General features: G+C 37.3%; 1 protein-coding gene across 2 annotated transcripts; it reads right to left on the bottom strand.

The window, feature by feature from the left end:
* Window positions 1-798: 798 nt before the first annotated feature.
* LOC117785463 (neuropeptide-like 1) lies at window positions 799-13,749 on the bottom strand. Of its 2 annotated transcripts, XM_034623492.1 has the most exons (5): window positions 13,417-13,747; window positions 4,234-4,353; window positions 3,401-4,082; window positions 2,791-3,101; window positions 799-1,143 (listed from the first exon to the last, which is right to left on the bottom strand). In XM_034623492.1, exons 1-5 carry the CDS (start codon window positions 13,486-13,488, stop codon window positions 802-804), a joined length of 1,527 nt encoding a protein of 508 aa, XP_034479383.1. In that variant the 5' UTR covers window positions 13,489-13,747; the 3' UTR covers window positions 799-801. The 2 variants fall into 2 exon arrangements, with proteins under 2 accessions (XP_034479383.1, XP_034479384.1); XM_034623493.1 differs by lacking the exon at window positions 2,791-3,101 and having other exon boundaries at window positions 1,007-1,143; window positions 13,417-13,749.
* Between the last annotated feature and the right edge of the window lie 3,464 nt (window positions 13,750-17,213).

Below are 17,213 nucleotides of genomic sequence, written 5' to 3'. Positions count from 1 at the left end.
TGTTTTTAGTTAGGATTTATATATTCGATTTTTCATATAATAAATAAATTTTTAAAATTAGTGAATTAAATTTTCTGTTCGATTTCTTATTGTCAATTTATTTATTGTCTGAGTTGAATAATTCTTACCAAAGTTTCTTAATTATTGTCTTTGACGCAGTTTTTTTGTTCCAACATTCTCTTTGGTTTATACGATATCAATTATCAAGATATCTTTTAACTTAAGCTATAACATTGCACTAATTGTGGAGCTAAAAAGATTAATAGAAATTGGAAATAATGCTGTTAGCTTTCCAAAATTGGTTCCTGTCTTGGGTACGGGTTTGGCACAAATTTGTTGTTGGGGTTTCTCTCTTTATTTTCGGGATTGATTTATAAACAAACAATTTACGATATGGTTTAGTGTTGTTTTGATATTTAAATGTTCTTCAGCTTTGCACTGGCATCAGTTACCTCAGGTTTACATAGATATTTAGATATATATAAAGGTGTATATTTATATGTATAGTTACAGATACGTATTTGTTGGCACCGAAACTACCGCAAATTGAAATTACAATTACAGTTACATTTGCTCTGCGTAGCTGCGTGTGCTGCAGGTGTGTGTGTGACGGTAACAAGAACTACTTGTACATTGAAAATCGTAAGTCGAAGATCGAAAATCGAAAATACACTATAATTAACCGTTATTAACATTATCTTGTATACGATATAATATTGTTTTCGTTATCGTTATCGTTATCGTTAGCGTTAACGTTATTGTATAGTTGGATTATATTGTCTCGATATATTTTAATTCTGTTTAGTAATCGTACTTGTCCATGGACTCACCGTTGCGTCGATTGACGCCTCGTTGCAGTGCTGTTATACGCGGCGGAGTGCCCCACGAGTGGAAGGGTGGATAAGATGGGGTGCGAGAGCTGGCTGGGCCACTTGGCAGAGAATTAGTTGAAATACTGCGATGACGTGCAGCTGCTGCCGCCGAGGAGCTGGCCGTCTCAATGGGATCCTCATAGATTTTGGACAGACGACCACGTATGCCAGCACCGCTCCAGTTCATCATCGGTCGATTGGGTAGGAAACATCGTTTACAAACGGCTGCGATTGGTTGACGCAGTCGCTCGTGTTGGGGGTAGTACTCGACCTGCAGTTGTCAAAATACACTTACATTAGTTACACAAATCACTACCGCAAAAAACAGTTATACAGATTGAACAATAGCTATGATTATGTTATCTAATACGAGTACGCTTGTCTGAAGTTTACGAAAAACTAGAATTTCCGATGTGTTGTACCAGAACACATGCAACTATTGTGAATGTTCTATGTTCTGTCAGTCCTACACGTAGAATTACTTATAAGACACTTTAAATAAAAATGCACAAAAATTACAAAAACAAATATCAATTTAAAACATGCCAATGATTTTTCTTTTTGAAAAACATGCCAATGTGTTTAAACAAACATCAAACACTGTATAATGCAACCATGTTTGAAAAGTTAGCTTCAGATTTACATTCAATTTTCGACAATTTGAACATCATACTTAAACAATACATACCGAAATAATAGATATGATTTATTTACAGTCGATTTTCGTTAAATTCAATTCAGTTAAACTTAAAATTATTAAATTTTCTGATGTATTTATTTTGTAGCAGCTTAAAATTATGCAACGATAATTTCTAATTGCTGCTGCGAAACTTTTTACGCGCCGCCCCAAGGTATGCTACACATTTTAAGTTGGCAACTGTTCTTGAGAACACTTTAGCTGCTTCAAACACCCGAATCTTACGAAGAAAAAAAATTATTTCTATTTTTTGGTCGACAAAATCTAAAGAGCTATGACAAAACAAAAAGCAGCAACAAAACTGCAATAAACTTTTTGGAATTAAGTGCTACATTTGTTCGGACTAGCAATAAAATATATGTGAAAAGTCGTCTAAAAACTTTTCAGCAACAAACTGCAGGAAGTAGAAAGCTACCGACTAAACAAAATGCCGGAAATTAGACGATTATCCCCATTTAAATTGGGGTAGAGGAAAACCGTTCACACGTATTTGCCAAAACAGACGGAAAATCGAATTTCCGTTAGGCATTACGACAAACCGTTTGAATGTGAACAGAAATTGTACATTGATTGTGAATGTGTTCACGGAAATGTGCACATGAATTGGATTGTTATTATTATATTATTGAAATACGAGAAATAAACTAATTTCCTAAATTGAACGCTTTTGTGCACTTTTAATAAATTTTAAAGCTGTATTATTGAAATACGAAATGTAAACTAATTTCCTAAAATTTAACGCTTTTGTGAACTAGTAAACATATGTAAGGCTACATTCTATTTATATTTTGAATTTAAGTGTCTATCAGATATTCCTCTAGTCACAAATTGTTTACAGAAATGAGATCTTTCTCTCGATAAGTAAGTAGGGAGACATAGAGATGGAAAAAGAGAAAGCGTGTAGAAACGAATACTTTAAGATACAGCAGCTCTCATGCTCCAATCTAAATAGTGAATATATGATGTATATAGAGTTAAGAGACACGCTTGTGTGTGGTAGTTACATTCATACGAGCTGTAGTTTATTACGACAGGCAACAGGCGATAGGCTGCAGATCTTGTGGATGTTTCAGGCAGGCTATAACTTCAAATAGAACTTAAGATCCACATTCAAACCACTCACAAAAAATATGCAACGGGAAAACGATAAACAACAACGAAATGAATGGGCAAATTATAAACTTATGCAGCACACATCGAACCATCGCCATTTACTCATACAAATTGCCTGGCACGTCCCGATCGACTAAAGCGACCCCCGGCGCCGCCATAGCCACCTCCGGTGCTTCCGGTGGGGCTGCGCAGATAACGGTAACTGGGCAGAAAGCCAGATCGATAAACGGCGCCAATGTGACGCTTTTGTGGTGACGTTAATTGCTGTTGTTGTTGCTGTTGTTGTTGCTGCTGTAGCTGTTGCTGCTCCTCCAACTTCTCGGCCATGACAATGTTATCGATATTGATATCGATATCGTTATCGGCAACGGCATCATTGCCATGCTCAATGCCAAATAATTCGGGATCCCTTGAGGTGTCTATTTGTTGTGAGGATCGTTTTGTGTTGAACAGGTAGGTGGTTATATTTATATATATGTGTATATAAACTGTGCTTAACAAAGTACTGCTAACTAGGTGCAGAGTGCTAGATCAACAGCGGATAAAGAAATTCTCTTTGGCTGGCCAAAGATTTTAAAACGTTGCAGATAGCAGACTGAATCGGAATAAGTTACGGATCGTATTGAATCAGAAAGTAATTTTAAGGATTTCTTTTGGAAATGCTGCTCCTCTGCAACCCACTCAATCCATCCTTGAACACATTCCCCTTACTACTCACCCAGAAAACGCTTCTCGGCGCGTCGATAGTCATTCCAATCGAGATCAGCATAGCCGGCATAGCTGGGATACCACCAATAGCTCTGCATGGAGTCGGCATAGTCGGGCACAGCAGCAGCTGGGAGCAGCATCTCCTCCTCGTCGCGCTTCTGCTGAGCTCCATGCACCGGAGATGACTTCAATGCACCCAGATTGCGTTTCTCGGCGCTGCCGCGCTGATTCTGATGCTGTTGCGAGTTGTAACGTGCCACGGCGGCCACATTGCGTTTCGGCTGCTCCCGATGGGTGCTTGGTGCACTCTGGAGTCGTGCCATGGTGGCCAGATTGCGTTTGCCATTGGGCAACTGAAAGTCGCGTGCCAGGGTGCCCACATTTCGTTTGCCGAAGCTCATTAGGCCACCAGCCCTGGCCAGGGAGCCAATGTAGCGTTTCTGTTCGCTGGGCTCTTCAGACTCAGCATCGGCATAATCATCACCAGGCTCAACTGTGGGCAGTTGACCGTTCTTGGCCAGTGTGGCCAGACTGCGCTTGGGGGCATTCAGCAATCCCTGGGCGGCCAACGCAGCCACCGAACGCTTGTCCTCATCTATGTAATCGGAGTAATCGCCCAGCGGCTGCTCTTCTCCCACAGCCAGTTGACGTTCCCGCAGCAGATTCTTCAGTTGATTGCGCAATGCGGAAGCCTACAAAAGGAGACGAAGAGGAGATAAGAGAAGAACCAGAAGCAAAATAGGGAAGAGTAAATTGAAATTGCAATTTAAGTTTAAAGCTCCGGCAGCTGCTGCCTTGGAAACAAATTCTTTAGCTCGTTATAAAATCGAACAGGTGACTTACGTGTAGCTGATACTCCGGACTGGGATTCATGAGTTGATTTATTATCGACTCCATTTCACAGGGAGACACATTTCCAATATCCTCTGTGGCATTTACGGCAAACGCGCGTGGCTGCATTGCCTGAAACGACATTGGAGAAAATGGAGAAAAGCCCGAATGAAAAATACACTCAAATCCAGTTGAAAACATTTCAATTAGCTGCACGCGCTTTTCTCTCGTTTTCACGTCTCATCTTTGCCATTTTTGGGATTCACTTAATTGCCGCAATTATTTACGCTAAATTAAGTTTGAAATGTGTCGAAGTTTGCCGCATTTGCGAATCGCTTTTCTCGCGCTTAACATAATTTATTGTTTTATTTGTTGCATACTTTCGAGCGTCATTTATCAGCATCATTTCGCATTTAAATAACTGAAGACTGTTGCTATTTTTAGCAGACAGGACTTGTCAAGTTTTAAAGAACTCGAAATGTGAAGGATCTCATTTCAATTTAGTCTATTTATCCCCTGTTCTTTAGGCTAATCCTTCATAGCAACAGGCTAATAAGATCTCTAAGAGCTCTCCACGCCTGTCACATCAACTTCAGCTTAGACTCAGAAGTGCTTGAACAAGCAGCCGTGGGGCATTACAAGAACATGTGAAATACCTAAGCTGAACTCATAATATTTAGGTTTTCATATGCTCGCCAAGTGGGGACAAGAGCAAACAGTTTGTCTAGCAAAAACCTACTTCAAACGAAAGGATAATGCCAAGTACAACGCATAAGACTGTGCTTTATGTGAGTGGGAAAACGTGTGTGTGTATGTGTGTGTGTGTGTCTGCTGTTTCCTTCCTTTCATTTCTCACAGGCAGAGACAATGCTTCCGTTTTTAATAACTCAACGGCTAAGGCTCAGGATGTGCCAAAGGATGTGCTCGCCGACGGCACAAGCAACGTAAATCTCAAACAGAAATTGACAACTACTTATGTGCACTCATGTGTGTGTGTGTACGAGAATGTGTATATGTGTTGAATGTGTGTTGTGCTTTTAGCTCCGCCAAAGTTGTTCTAGTTACTAAGCTGACTGCCTTATCGCATATTAGGACTCCAAACACGGCCTGAAGGTGTTTGTTAAGTCAACCAAATAATATCTATTAGCATTTGATTTATTTGATAAGGCTTAAAGCTGCTGCCTTATTAAAAGCTAATTTGACGCCTAGACAGTTGAAAAATTGTTAAATAAAATTGATAAATAAGCATGGAAACTCGTGGATTATAATTTAGTAATTTTTATAATTAAATTAAATTATTTGAGAAATAGTTGAATAAATTTAAAAATCCATTGAAATGTCAGTTGTTATTTGTAAACATGTTAAAATGAATAGGAAATTATATTTATACTCTATTTTTATAGTCGAATTAAATTCCATTTCGAAAAGTAAGCAATACAGCGAAATTTAAATTAGGTTTGTTCACACACAATTCTCCACTGTAATTCAATTGGAAATGTTTATTGTTATTGGATTCCATACATTACTGCTAATTAATTTTCTCTCACCAAGTGTAAATAAGCCAATAACAATAGCAACAAATTATATTCAATATACGACTGCATACAAATTGATTTTTCTCGAATTAACTCGAGATCTTTCGAGCGCATACAAATATTTGCACAATCATTAATGATTGCCATAGTTGTAAATTTACCCAGGAATATCATAAATCGTTTCATGACAATGTTAAAAATGTGCCAAAATATTATTGCATACTTTTAGACGAGCACGTGCTTATTGTTCCCTTTATGTTTATGTATTCATGTGGGCTACGTAGATTGCAAAAACAAATAACAGATAGACAAGTAACGCGACAGCAAAAAACCACAGCAGCAACAACTAAAAACTCTATCTCTCTCTCTCTCTCTCTCTCGGTCTCTGCATTGGTTTGGAATCTGTGTACACATAAAACTGTCAATTCATGCAAATGCGCTCAGAACGATGCAGCAAAAATTTAATTTGAAAATTTATGTCCTGAAAATCTTGAAACACACAGTTTTGTCGCCTCATTCCACATTGTGCCCAAATAAACAAAAGCCCCAAGATGTCGTACGCGTTGTAGGGCGCGTTTTTTTACTATCAACGCAAAAATTCTTGTCGCAACAAATGAAGCGCAAATCCTTGACAACATTCCATGACTCTCTGTACTTGGTCATATTTCTTTCTTGATAAATAAAGGAGAAGAACTTTGCAGCGTTGATGCTTAAAATATTTGAAATTTTAAGTGCAGTCGTCTAGAAACTTGGCAACTTTAACTTTTACGCTTGCTTGGATTAACTCAAAATTATAATTTACGAGTAAAATGTACATTTTATCTACAAATGTGACCATATCATCATATTATCATAAATCAAAAAAAGATTTTTATTCAGAGAAATATTTTTTCGTGTTCATTGAAATTGTGTAGAGAACCGTAGTAATATTATTAATGAATTATGTAAAAAAATAAGGAATCATCTTGTTTCCCATTTATCAATAATCAAATAAAACATTTTAGTCAGAGAAATATTTTTTCGTTTTTATTGAAATTGTATAGACAACCGTAGTCGTTGCCCAACTCATTATTATATTTTTAATTTATTATGCCATCCATTGCTTCTAGGTAATTGAAAGCCCTAGAACAACTTGTAATTAAAATATCTTCTCCCACTTTGTGCCTGTATTTTATGATTTCGGGCTGAACAATGGCACAAATTCTTGCTGATTTTGCGATCATATTTAATTATTTAATTTTCAGAGCAGTAATTAAAAGGGCAGCTTGTCTGTGAAAAGCGAGAAAGTGTCAAAGGCAGACCACGTCCTTTGGCGCCTGTCAACGAATTACGCAAAACATAATAAAAATTCAATTCAGATCCACAGCAAAATGTCAGTCAGATAAAAAATCAATTAAATGAAACGTGAAGTGTAGTGAAATGAAAGTCTGACTGAATATGATATTGATCAGGACATAACAATTGACTTTAACTTGTTGGATTCAATTGTAATCAATTGAATTGATTAATTGGCCGTGTTATTATTCACTGTCCACGTTCACGAAATCCAACACTTTAATCATTCTACAGCCAAGATTTGTTGGCCAACAATGGTTCACCAGGGGCTTAAGTACCGTCTGTTGCCATCTCCACTTAGGGATACCTCCACGGTTTGTTATCGTCTGGTTGCCTGTTGAGCTGCTTATGTCGCCTTCGTCCTGCCACAAGCAACAAATTTTATTATTGCTGGCATCCGAGCAAGGACTTTTCCATTTGCTACGTGCTACGCGTCTTGTTGCTGCTATTTTCGTTTACTTGGGATAATTTAATGACGCAGTTTGTTGCTATTTTCGCTTGGCTTTTCTTTTACTTAAATAAATATTGTGAGGTAGCATTAAAACTTAAGTGCTTTGGCCTTCCTAAGACTGTTCCTCGGATTTTACTCCGTATTGTATCACACCATCACACAGACCACTTTTTTTTGTAGAAGGGACTTAAGAAAAGGTCCAGAAAATATGACTTTAATTAATTTATGTTATTTCTTTGAACGCACTTTCTTACCCATTTTTTAGAAATTGGAAAATATAAAAATATAAATTCAAAGAAAAAATGCTTCTTTATATTCCTTTTTGCGTAAAGAAATCGAATAGGCTTTCTAGAACAAAAATATTGTTCTGCGGTTCAAGCCCAGGCGAATACAAAATCTTCGCCCACTCCATAGCATTTCGAATTAACCGTAATGTCCGGCTGGCATTTAAAACCAAAAGCGCCCATTAAACAACTGTTCATGTCAGAGCATTATCTTTATCCATTACCCACGCAATTGTAATTGTAATTACACACCGGAAATGTGTATGGACACCACATGAAACGCCTTTGCTACACAATTTTAGTGTAATGTGTTCATAAAAAGAAACGACCGTGAATGCGACACATAGAAATCTACATACCGAGTGAATACCATTTTGTCCACTCAAAGGGAGAGGGTGAAGAGATTCTCCGACAATTACACACATTACGAGAATATCTGAACTGAAAGGACAACAAACAGGCACAAATTTCCTTAATGTTTCTGAATGGAATTCAATCTGAAAGCCCACGCACCACAGCAAGTGGTGATTGATTGTGGGGATGATCCACTTGCAGTTTTGGCCCAGCTGTTTCTGTAACTGGTATCATTATTGTCCTTGCGAAAAATCAAAGGTCATCAATCAATAAAAATGGACCCAACGAGCAAAACGAAATTTATTTCCCGTTTTTTTTGTTCTTTGCGTAATAAAGTTGTCAAGTTGTTGATGGTATAACAACATTTCATGACGAACATTCCACTACAAGGTTATACCCAGGTGATAAATTCAACTTTAAGTTGAGATATGGCTACATGAAATACAGATACGGGAAATTGAATGTTTTTCAGAATTTTTATGAATAATTTTGTGTAAATAAATTTAAAAATCATTGAAAATATATGCACTTCAATATAAATGCTTTTTGTAATGAAAATTGCTTATGGAATACAGACAATTGAAAATTTAAATGCTGCGCCTAAATGTATGCAACAGAAATTTTGACGTACATTGCCACATAACAAAGACCGTAACAACAATTGCCCGGGCCGTAAAAGCAACAAAAGTTTTTTGTGTGCTGCATAGACATGATAAGAGGCACCTCGCCCCTCGTCCCGCCCCTCCCCGTCCACCGTTGTTCTGTACAATTTGCCAGCGGGGGCGATCGTTGTGTAGTATTGAAATCCATTGCTGGTATTTTAATAAAAATGTTAAGTCAGAAGTGATGCGCCAGCTGAAACATGACGCCATATTTACGAGTATATCCTGCGATTTATTTGAGTAATCCTTTAACAACGTGATTTCATGCGTTTTAATTTGCTTTGACGTCATCTCACTGTATATTTATTTTGCATAGTAAAATGCTCAGCATATTTTTTTGTTTTTCAGCTTATTGCCTTTCTGCACAAATGGCTCAAAGCATGTCAAAGGGAAATTTAATAACCTAGCGAAATGAAAGAACACCTTTGAATCAGCAGTTGTTTAAACTGAATGTTCACAGAAGCTTTTGTTCAACATTGTTGATAAAAGTTATTTTCAAGGTTTTACTTTACTGGATAACTCTATTCATAAGAAGTTAGTTAGTTGTTTATGTTGTGAAACTCACGCTAAAATGTTGTCAGAAAGTTCTATATACAACTTTTTAACTTTGGTTCAAAATTTTATACTTTCTCGAGTAAAACTAATCCACTTTAATATAAAATTGTTAACATAAAAAATAATTTAGTTTTGGCAAAAAACTTCCTACCATTTAAATTTTGTTAATAACATAAAGATAAATTAACAAAACTATGGCATTTCAGACTGACCATACTATGAAAATAATATTATCAACATAATATTACTTTAATTCAGTTCTTTCATGAGAATGTCATCGATTCAAATGTTTACTATATTCAATTGATTACCTCTAACAAAGAACTAAAATGCTTTGAACTGAGCCTAATCAAAGTTAATATTTATCAATCAATAAATATACAAAAACTTTGGTCCCCCAAAACTTTCAACAAAGTTTCCAGACAGTCCCTAAGTTCGAAGCACAATTGTTTGGCCAATGTCTGGTAGGGATGTTCGATAAGTAACAAAGCTGCAAGTTCACCTTTAATCTGAACAAAGAGACACAAGTGCTAAAAGGTGAAAGGAAACAGAAGGAGGAACTCTCAGGTGAGGTGTGAATTCTCAATTACGCGAAGCTTACAGTTGTCTTTCCAGTTGGCGCTCAATTCCGCTTTGTTATTTATGGCCCAAGACAATGACAACGGCAGGAAAAGTCTCTAACAAACACACGTGTGTGTTTGCCCAAGATAATGAATATTTGTTAGCAGTTGTCGTATGTGCTCGCAATTTGCATTTATATGAATGCTGATTATTTCGACCACATTTGTTTGTTAATCGCGGCAAACGTTGCGTATGCGCAATTAGAGCATTTAATGAGACGCAATCATATACTACACACATGAATGTATGCATAAATATCCACATATCGATCTGATGTCTAGTTCAATTTGCATTCCGCATTGCCAAGTGCAGCAACCATTATTGTCGATGCCAATCAAATGTCTCATCATAAATCCCAGCTCCTTTCATGACGCAGGAACCCAGAAAAACTGCAACTGAACGCCCACATACGCCCACTTTGAAATGTTACCATGTGCTTTTGTTTGCATATCTGCGCATATTTCATATGTTGGAACGGATGGTTGGACATGGCATCCTCTGCCTAGCATCAAGATTTAATATCCTTAATAAGCATCAGTTGCGATGCGCCTAGATATCTTGTGGTACATGTGCGTGTTGCAACTCGGTTGACGTCGTTGCAGCTGTCAGCAACAGAATTTCCAATGAAATTTCGCAGCAAACTTACAGACATCCCATTGAGTTGTGTCAGCGATTCGAGCTTGATGGAAAAAGCTGTGCGAGATGTCATCACTTGACATGTTGCAAAAGTATTATTCAATTATATAGATAGGCCATAAATTGACTAAAGTGATGCCATTTTCAATAAAACCATTTGTTGTATAAACAAATATATTTTTAAGAATGTAACTTAATATCATATTATAAACATGATAGGCTTAAGTATGAGAGTTTCCTAAGCACTTTATTTCTTTGCTAAGCCACTTTAATTACTAGCCAGCAAAACCGCAATTAAGCTGATTTTACTAAGCCTTATCCTGCTTGTCCCTTCTTCGTTTTTGATGAAGAAAACCTGTCACTTGAGCTCTATCTGAGTACATTCCTTTTGTTAAAGGGTATTGTACTTGTAGCATGTTTAATTTAATGCAATCATGAAACGCTTGAATCGCTTTATGAGAAACTAGAACAACTTGGCGTATGCGTTACAGGATTACAAAACTTTAATTAAGTCGCTTTCTAAGGCAAGTTTTATATTCAACAAGGGGGCTTCGCCCCCTTCACACTTCGCTCGCGATGAGGTGCGGCTACAGTCGAGCACGCTCGACAGTAGGATAACCTGAACCCAGGTACTCTCTTATAAAAGTTGATTTTCGACAAATTGTTCTATGGCTGCTATATGATATCTGGAACCGATTTGAGCCAAATCTGGTCAGAATGTACAAAACCAACGTTAATGCATATTCTATCAATTTGGTTAGGATATCTCAGAAAAACAAAAAAACTTTTTCATACTAAGACCTTATTTTCGATTCAGCGTCTCTATTGCAGCTATATGATATAGTGGACCGATTTGAACCAAATTTGGTCAGGATGTATAATACCAGCCCAGATTCATAATCTATGAGTTAAGTTCTGGTAGCTCAGCAAACAAAAAACTATTTCATACTAAAACTTTATTATCATTCAGCGTCTCTATTGCAGCTATATGATATAGTGGACCGATTTGAACCAAATTTGGTCAGGATGTATAATACCAGCCCAGATTCATAATCTATGAGTTAAGTTCTGGTAACTCAGCAAACAAAAAACTATTTCATACTAAAACTTCATTATCGATGTATAGTGGTCCGATCCAATAAAAAAACAAAACTTGATCTGCCTATGGTATTCAGGAACCTACATACCAAGTTTAAAGTCTCTAGCTCTTATGGTCTCTGAAATCGACGCGTTCAAACAGACGGACGGACGGACAGACAGACGGACAGACGGACATGGCTCAATCGACTCGGCTGTTGATCCTGATCAAGAATAAGAATATATACTTTGGGGAGTCTGCTACGCCCCCTTCTGCCTGTTACATACATTCTGCCAAACACATTATAACCTTTTTTGCCCTTTTTTAATGGGCCCAGGGTATAAAAAGAAACATTAAACAGAAATTTCATACTCAGTCAGGCATTTATGATGAACAGCTGTCGGGGCGTTTCACGCGGAGAAAAGGATTTAGACAGGGACATGGACAGGTCACAACCACTGTCAGGCGCTGACAAATGTCAACAACTGTCAACAGACAACAATAGAAAATGTTGTTCGTGCCACATAAATTGTTCAATGTTGTAGCAAAAAAATGAAAATGAAGAAACAAATTACACTTTTAGCCAGTTGCACGTGGCGCCAGGACTAGCTCAATGGATGTGGTAGCTGAAATGCAGTGGACTAGTTTGTGGTCACCGTAGCCATGGCAGCCACAATGGCAACTGTTGCCGCACTTCCTGTGCCCCGGGGAGGCGGGCCAGCATCATAAATTTCAGCACATAGAAGGCATTTGCGAAGTGCAACTGAAATATAGCAGAGAATTTAGCTGAACAGCTGTACGAGTAGTGACTGTAAGTCATCCCCTCAAGTTCATTCTAAGTAAGTGCTTACTGTACTTACAAGCACTCAAGTGCCACCCATTAAAAGTGGGCATTTTCATTTGATAATTGTGTGGGAGACTCTCGGACTGTGTAACAAGCGAAAGGTGTTACAAATAAAATTACTTAATACTATAAATGTATGTTTAAAAAAAATAAATTCATGTTATTCCGAATTATATATTAAAGGTTTAAATTTAAAAAATCCAAGCTTAAAAATGTATATTTCTTAGTCTAATATACATTTTCTAGTATACAAATCTATAAGTTTTCAGTAAGTAGACTTAAACTATCAGTAGAAATTTAATAAATGGTTCAAGAGATCTATCCTTTTATGCAATCAAGCAGATTTTATTTTCAAAAAATGTGTTTTTTGATTTACCACTCTATCAAATTGAAAAATGTAAAAAAAAACTGAATTAAATGGATGTATTTCCTGTTTATTCTATATTTTTAGAAGTGAAAAAAAAATTAGAGCTCGCTTTCCTGTTTTATAGAATTATCCTGATCTCTTAAGCGCATAAAATTGAAATCTGTATTGTTTGACATAAATCCATTAAAAAAAAATAAATAAAACACTTAGCGCAAGCATTAAATATAAAAAAATCTGGAAAGCAATTTCGCAGGAATTCACGCCTCGACGCACACACATCCATGTTCATTTTTATACACACACCCAGACAGAGAGTGGAATTAGAAAAGGCAGCGCAGACCACAAGAAAAACCGCGCTGTAGCTGCTTGATAACGGGACACGTAATGCATGCGGCATATTTGAAATTGAAAATATAATCCTCTTCAGTGTCCCCCCGTCCCTTTTCCGCTTTCCCGCTTCCCCATCAACTTACCGCATTGAGTAGCATCGAGAGCAGCAGCAGCATCCACTTGCTCCTCTGTGCAGTTTTGTGCACGGATTGCATTGTTCTGGTTGTTATGAAAAGTGCTCCTTGTTTGCAGTTAAGACCGTGTTAATTGGTTTTTTTATTTTACTGTCAACTACTAAGCGACACGGACGAGTAGAGAAGGCGGCTTGAAGCACACTCACAAAACAAATGAAATGCCTAAAAGTATGCAACGGTTAAGTTAACTGTGCACAGTCACTCTCAAACTGATTTAAATTGATTCAAACTGTTTTCAATTTTAACGGACAGCGTTTTCGCTGTGTCTGCTAGTTCCGGACACGTACGCAAGCAAGTCTTTCGTTTGACTGTATCCTGCATACAGGACACGCTGCTATTTATACAAACCCGTAGACGAACACGAACTCAACGTCCGGATAAATGCTCGGGCAGCTCGGATTGCTCTCTCGGGTGTTGGACGCTTGGAAACGAGAGTCGCGAGTCGCGGGTCGAGAGTGGGGCACAACGGATAAGAGTACCATCGTCGGCAACTGTTGCTAGTTGGCAAGCGGCATACTTACAGCAGCACTGCCAGCTCCTCTTTCAGGCTGCATGCCACTGTGTGTGTACATGTGTGTGAGTGTGCAACTTATGTAGGTGATGACGTCATAGCAGCTCACCATTGAAATGTAACTTGTTGGCGTATCGAGGGCAAGCCTGCAGCACAGTGGAACCAAATTAAGCACATTGTTTCACATTGTTGTACTTAAAGGTGACCGCCGAAGTGAAAGACATATAATGAGAATTTTCAAAAGTTACTTAAGATTAAAATTAAACAAATGTATGGTAGACAATTTTTTTTTCAATTATTAAAAATATTTTTACTCTGTTAAGTTTTAAATAAAAGAATAGACGATTTAAGTAAAGTTACTGAAAACCAGAAAAAGCTTCTACTATTTGACAATGTATTATTATTATTATTATATTTTATTTTATAAAATTAAACCTAGTATACAGTACTAAAGTTATTCCTTAGTTTTTATCTGGCCCACTGTTCGACAAGCTCTTTGCCGCCAGATAAAGAGAGTAGAATTTCAATTCTCTGGCGTGCTCATTTATCCATATGCATAGCGCTCTCCAAGGAGCTGTTATTTATCCAAGCAGCCAGAGCACTTGCGCAACGCTTGGCACTCAATTAAATGTGAAACTTGAGTTACTCATACGCACCGTGACACGTCCGAGGAAAAGGCGGTGAGGCAACAGTGCATGACATAAAGTTGCAAAGTTTTTTCCAAATTATATATGACCCTTTTCAATTACATTTAGTTTCTTTATGTCGCCATTTCTTATCTATTTCTTCTTGTGAATTTTTTCTTCTGGTTTTGGATTTCCCATTAAAATGAAAACTTTATTCCGTCATGTAATGTAAGTGTACACCAATGTAATTATATTTGAAATTTATTTTGATTTTAATTCTTGAATTATAAGTTGTTACTTAAGATAAGAATTTCTTGTATTTTGCTTATGCCATAAGATACATAAAGGTTAGTATTCTGTTTACATCTTTAAACGGCTCGCAATGCATTTATCATCACATTCTATTTAAATTGAATAATTTTTAATCAATTAAATTTATTATTTTATTTTGTTTATAAGTAAATTTTATTTTAATAAATCTATTATATTAAATTCACACAGCTTGGCCATGTACTTATTGATTAGGCTTAAACAGAGTATAATAAAGAAAAACAAAAGAGAAAGGTATATGTAAATGTAAAGCATACAAATTGTCGATCCCTTTATTTAAATCAAGTTGTTTCAATTGCGTTTTAAAGTAACTACTAATTACTCTCATATTTACAAATGTCGTCACTATGAGATTTCATACGTATTTCAAATACATTTCTTAATTAAATATTATAAGACAAAGGCAAAGCATCTGGATTGAGTGTTATTTTAAGCGCAGACATTTGGCTAACTCAAATAATGATATTTTTACTGACGTTAGCAACATACAGCTGTTGGGAATTATCATTAAATATTTTATAGTAGGTATAAAAAGACTTCTTAATCAGTATATATCAGTTCTTTCCAAAAGAAACAACACGCAAACGAAAAATGCGTTTCTATATTTTTATTGTATTTATTGCATTGGTTGCCGTAGCTGCTGGTCAAGGATCCAGAAGACAGCGGAGAGGTTCTGGCAATCAGCAAGGCGGACTGAATAGCTTTGAAGACTATCCACAAGGCGGTCCACAGGGTGGTTCACAAGGTGGACAACAAGGTGGTTCCCAAGGTGGTCCACGAGGTGGACAACAAGGTGGTTCCCAAGGAGGCTCACAAGGTGGCCCACAATTTGGCCTTCAAGGAGGTCCACAATTCAACTCACAAGGTGGACCACGAGGTGGTTCACAATTTGGCCCACAAGGAGGGCCACAAGGTGGCCCACAATTCGGCCTTCAAGGAGGCCCACAATTGAACTCACAAGGAGGCCCACAAGGTGGACCACGAGGTGGTCCCCAGTTCGGTCGTGGTCCCCCCGACTTTGACTTTGATGACTCTGATTTTGGAAATAACTCCTTTGATGATTTCGAGTGAAATTTTAAAATTCAAACAATTTTTTTAAGACTCCAATAAAGTTTATGTTCATACCATAGTCAATATTCTTCATTTTTTTTGGGAAATGTCAACGCAATTTCATATATACTGCATATATGCAATATTATTTGGCTCAGTGTAGGGTATGTTACGGGCTTACAGTCAATGTCAATGCAAATCCCAAAGGTAATAAATAACTTGAACCACACGAACGAGTATCACACCAACTGTTGGGCATAAACCCCGCAACCTTGCCATCACTGAAAAGGACACAAAATGTTAATGCAAATGCCTAAAAAAAAAAAATTATGAAGCGTAAACAGAGTCAACGGAGCTGCACGTAAATTGCACAAAGTGCACTTTGAGTTCATATTCACGTGTGTATTATATACACACACAAACACACTCATAGATAGGTCAGAACCCGTCGGTGGACTGCAGTCTTCATGCCTGAATGCAGATTACAGATTGCACGCCGATATGTGAGAAGCCGCCAAGCTGAAAACCGGCCGGGACTTAAAAAAAAATTCAGTTAACGCACGTCAAATGGAAAACCGTGAAAAGGGGTTGCAGGTGGTTGCCAATAGCTGAAAGTGTTTTGCGGGGGAATCGGCTTTTGTTTCAGCGTAGCGAAGCATAAAAATTGGTTAGTCCAACGCCAGCCGAGCACAGCGAAATGTAGTCCACCATCCAGGATGAATTCAACTCATCCTCAGGAGCATCGTCAACTGGGCGAATAAAATATGTATGCTGATTACTTACAACGATAAATTGTGCTAACAATTTTGTTGTTGCAATTTATGCAAATGAATCCAAAAACCGCAACAAAGCAAACGATGAATTCTAATTAGCAGGTGCCACATGTGAAAAGTTTGTTTGATATCAATTAGCTTTTATATAGTATAATTATTTTTCAAAACAATTTAAAATGCCAAATATCACAAGTATTTGTAGTCTTTAAAATTCAAGTTTTACCTTGAAAAAATTTAGTGTTAATAATATGTAAAATAGAACAGACCTAATAAGACTATATAAGACAGTTGCATGATCCCTGCGGACGGCAGTTCGCGTTAGTGACGAAAGCAGCACGAAGGGTGCGAAAGGCGACTAACTATATATACAGCTAAGTTGGAAAATTTGCTACGACTGTCCGATCAGATCAAGTTATATACCGATCGAAAGGTTTAGTCCTAACTTACGAAATGGCA

Source organism: Drosophila innubila (genome assembly GCF_004354385.1).
Source record: "Drosophila innubila isolate TH190305 chromosome 2R unlocalized genomic scaffold, UK_Dinn_1.0 1_C_2R, whole genome shotgun sequence".
Classification (NCBI taxonomy): domain Eukaryota; kingdom Metazoa; phylum Arthropoda; class Insecta; order Diptera; family Drosophilidae; genus Drosophila; species Drosophila innubila.
Note: the sequence above shows the minus strand (reverse complement) of the source record. Positions and strands in the feature narration are given on the sequence as shown.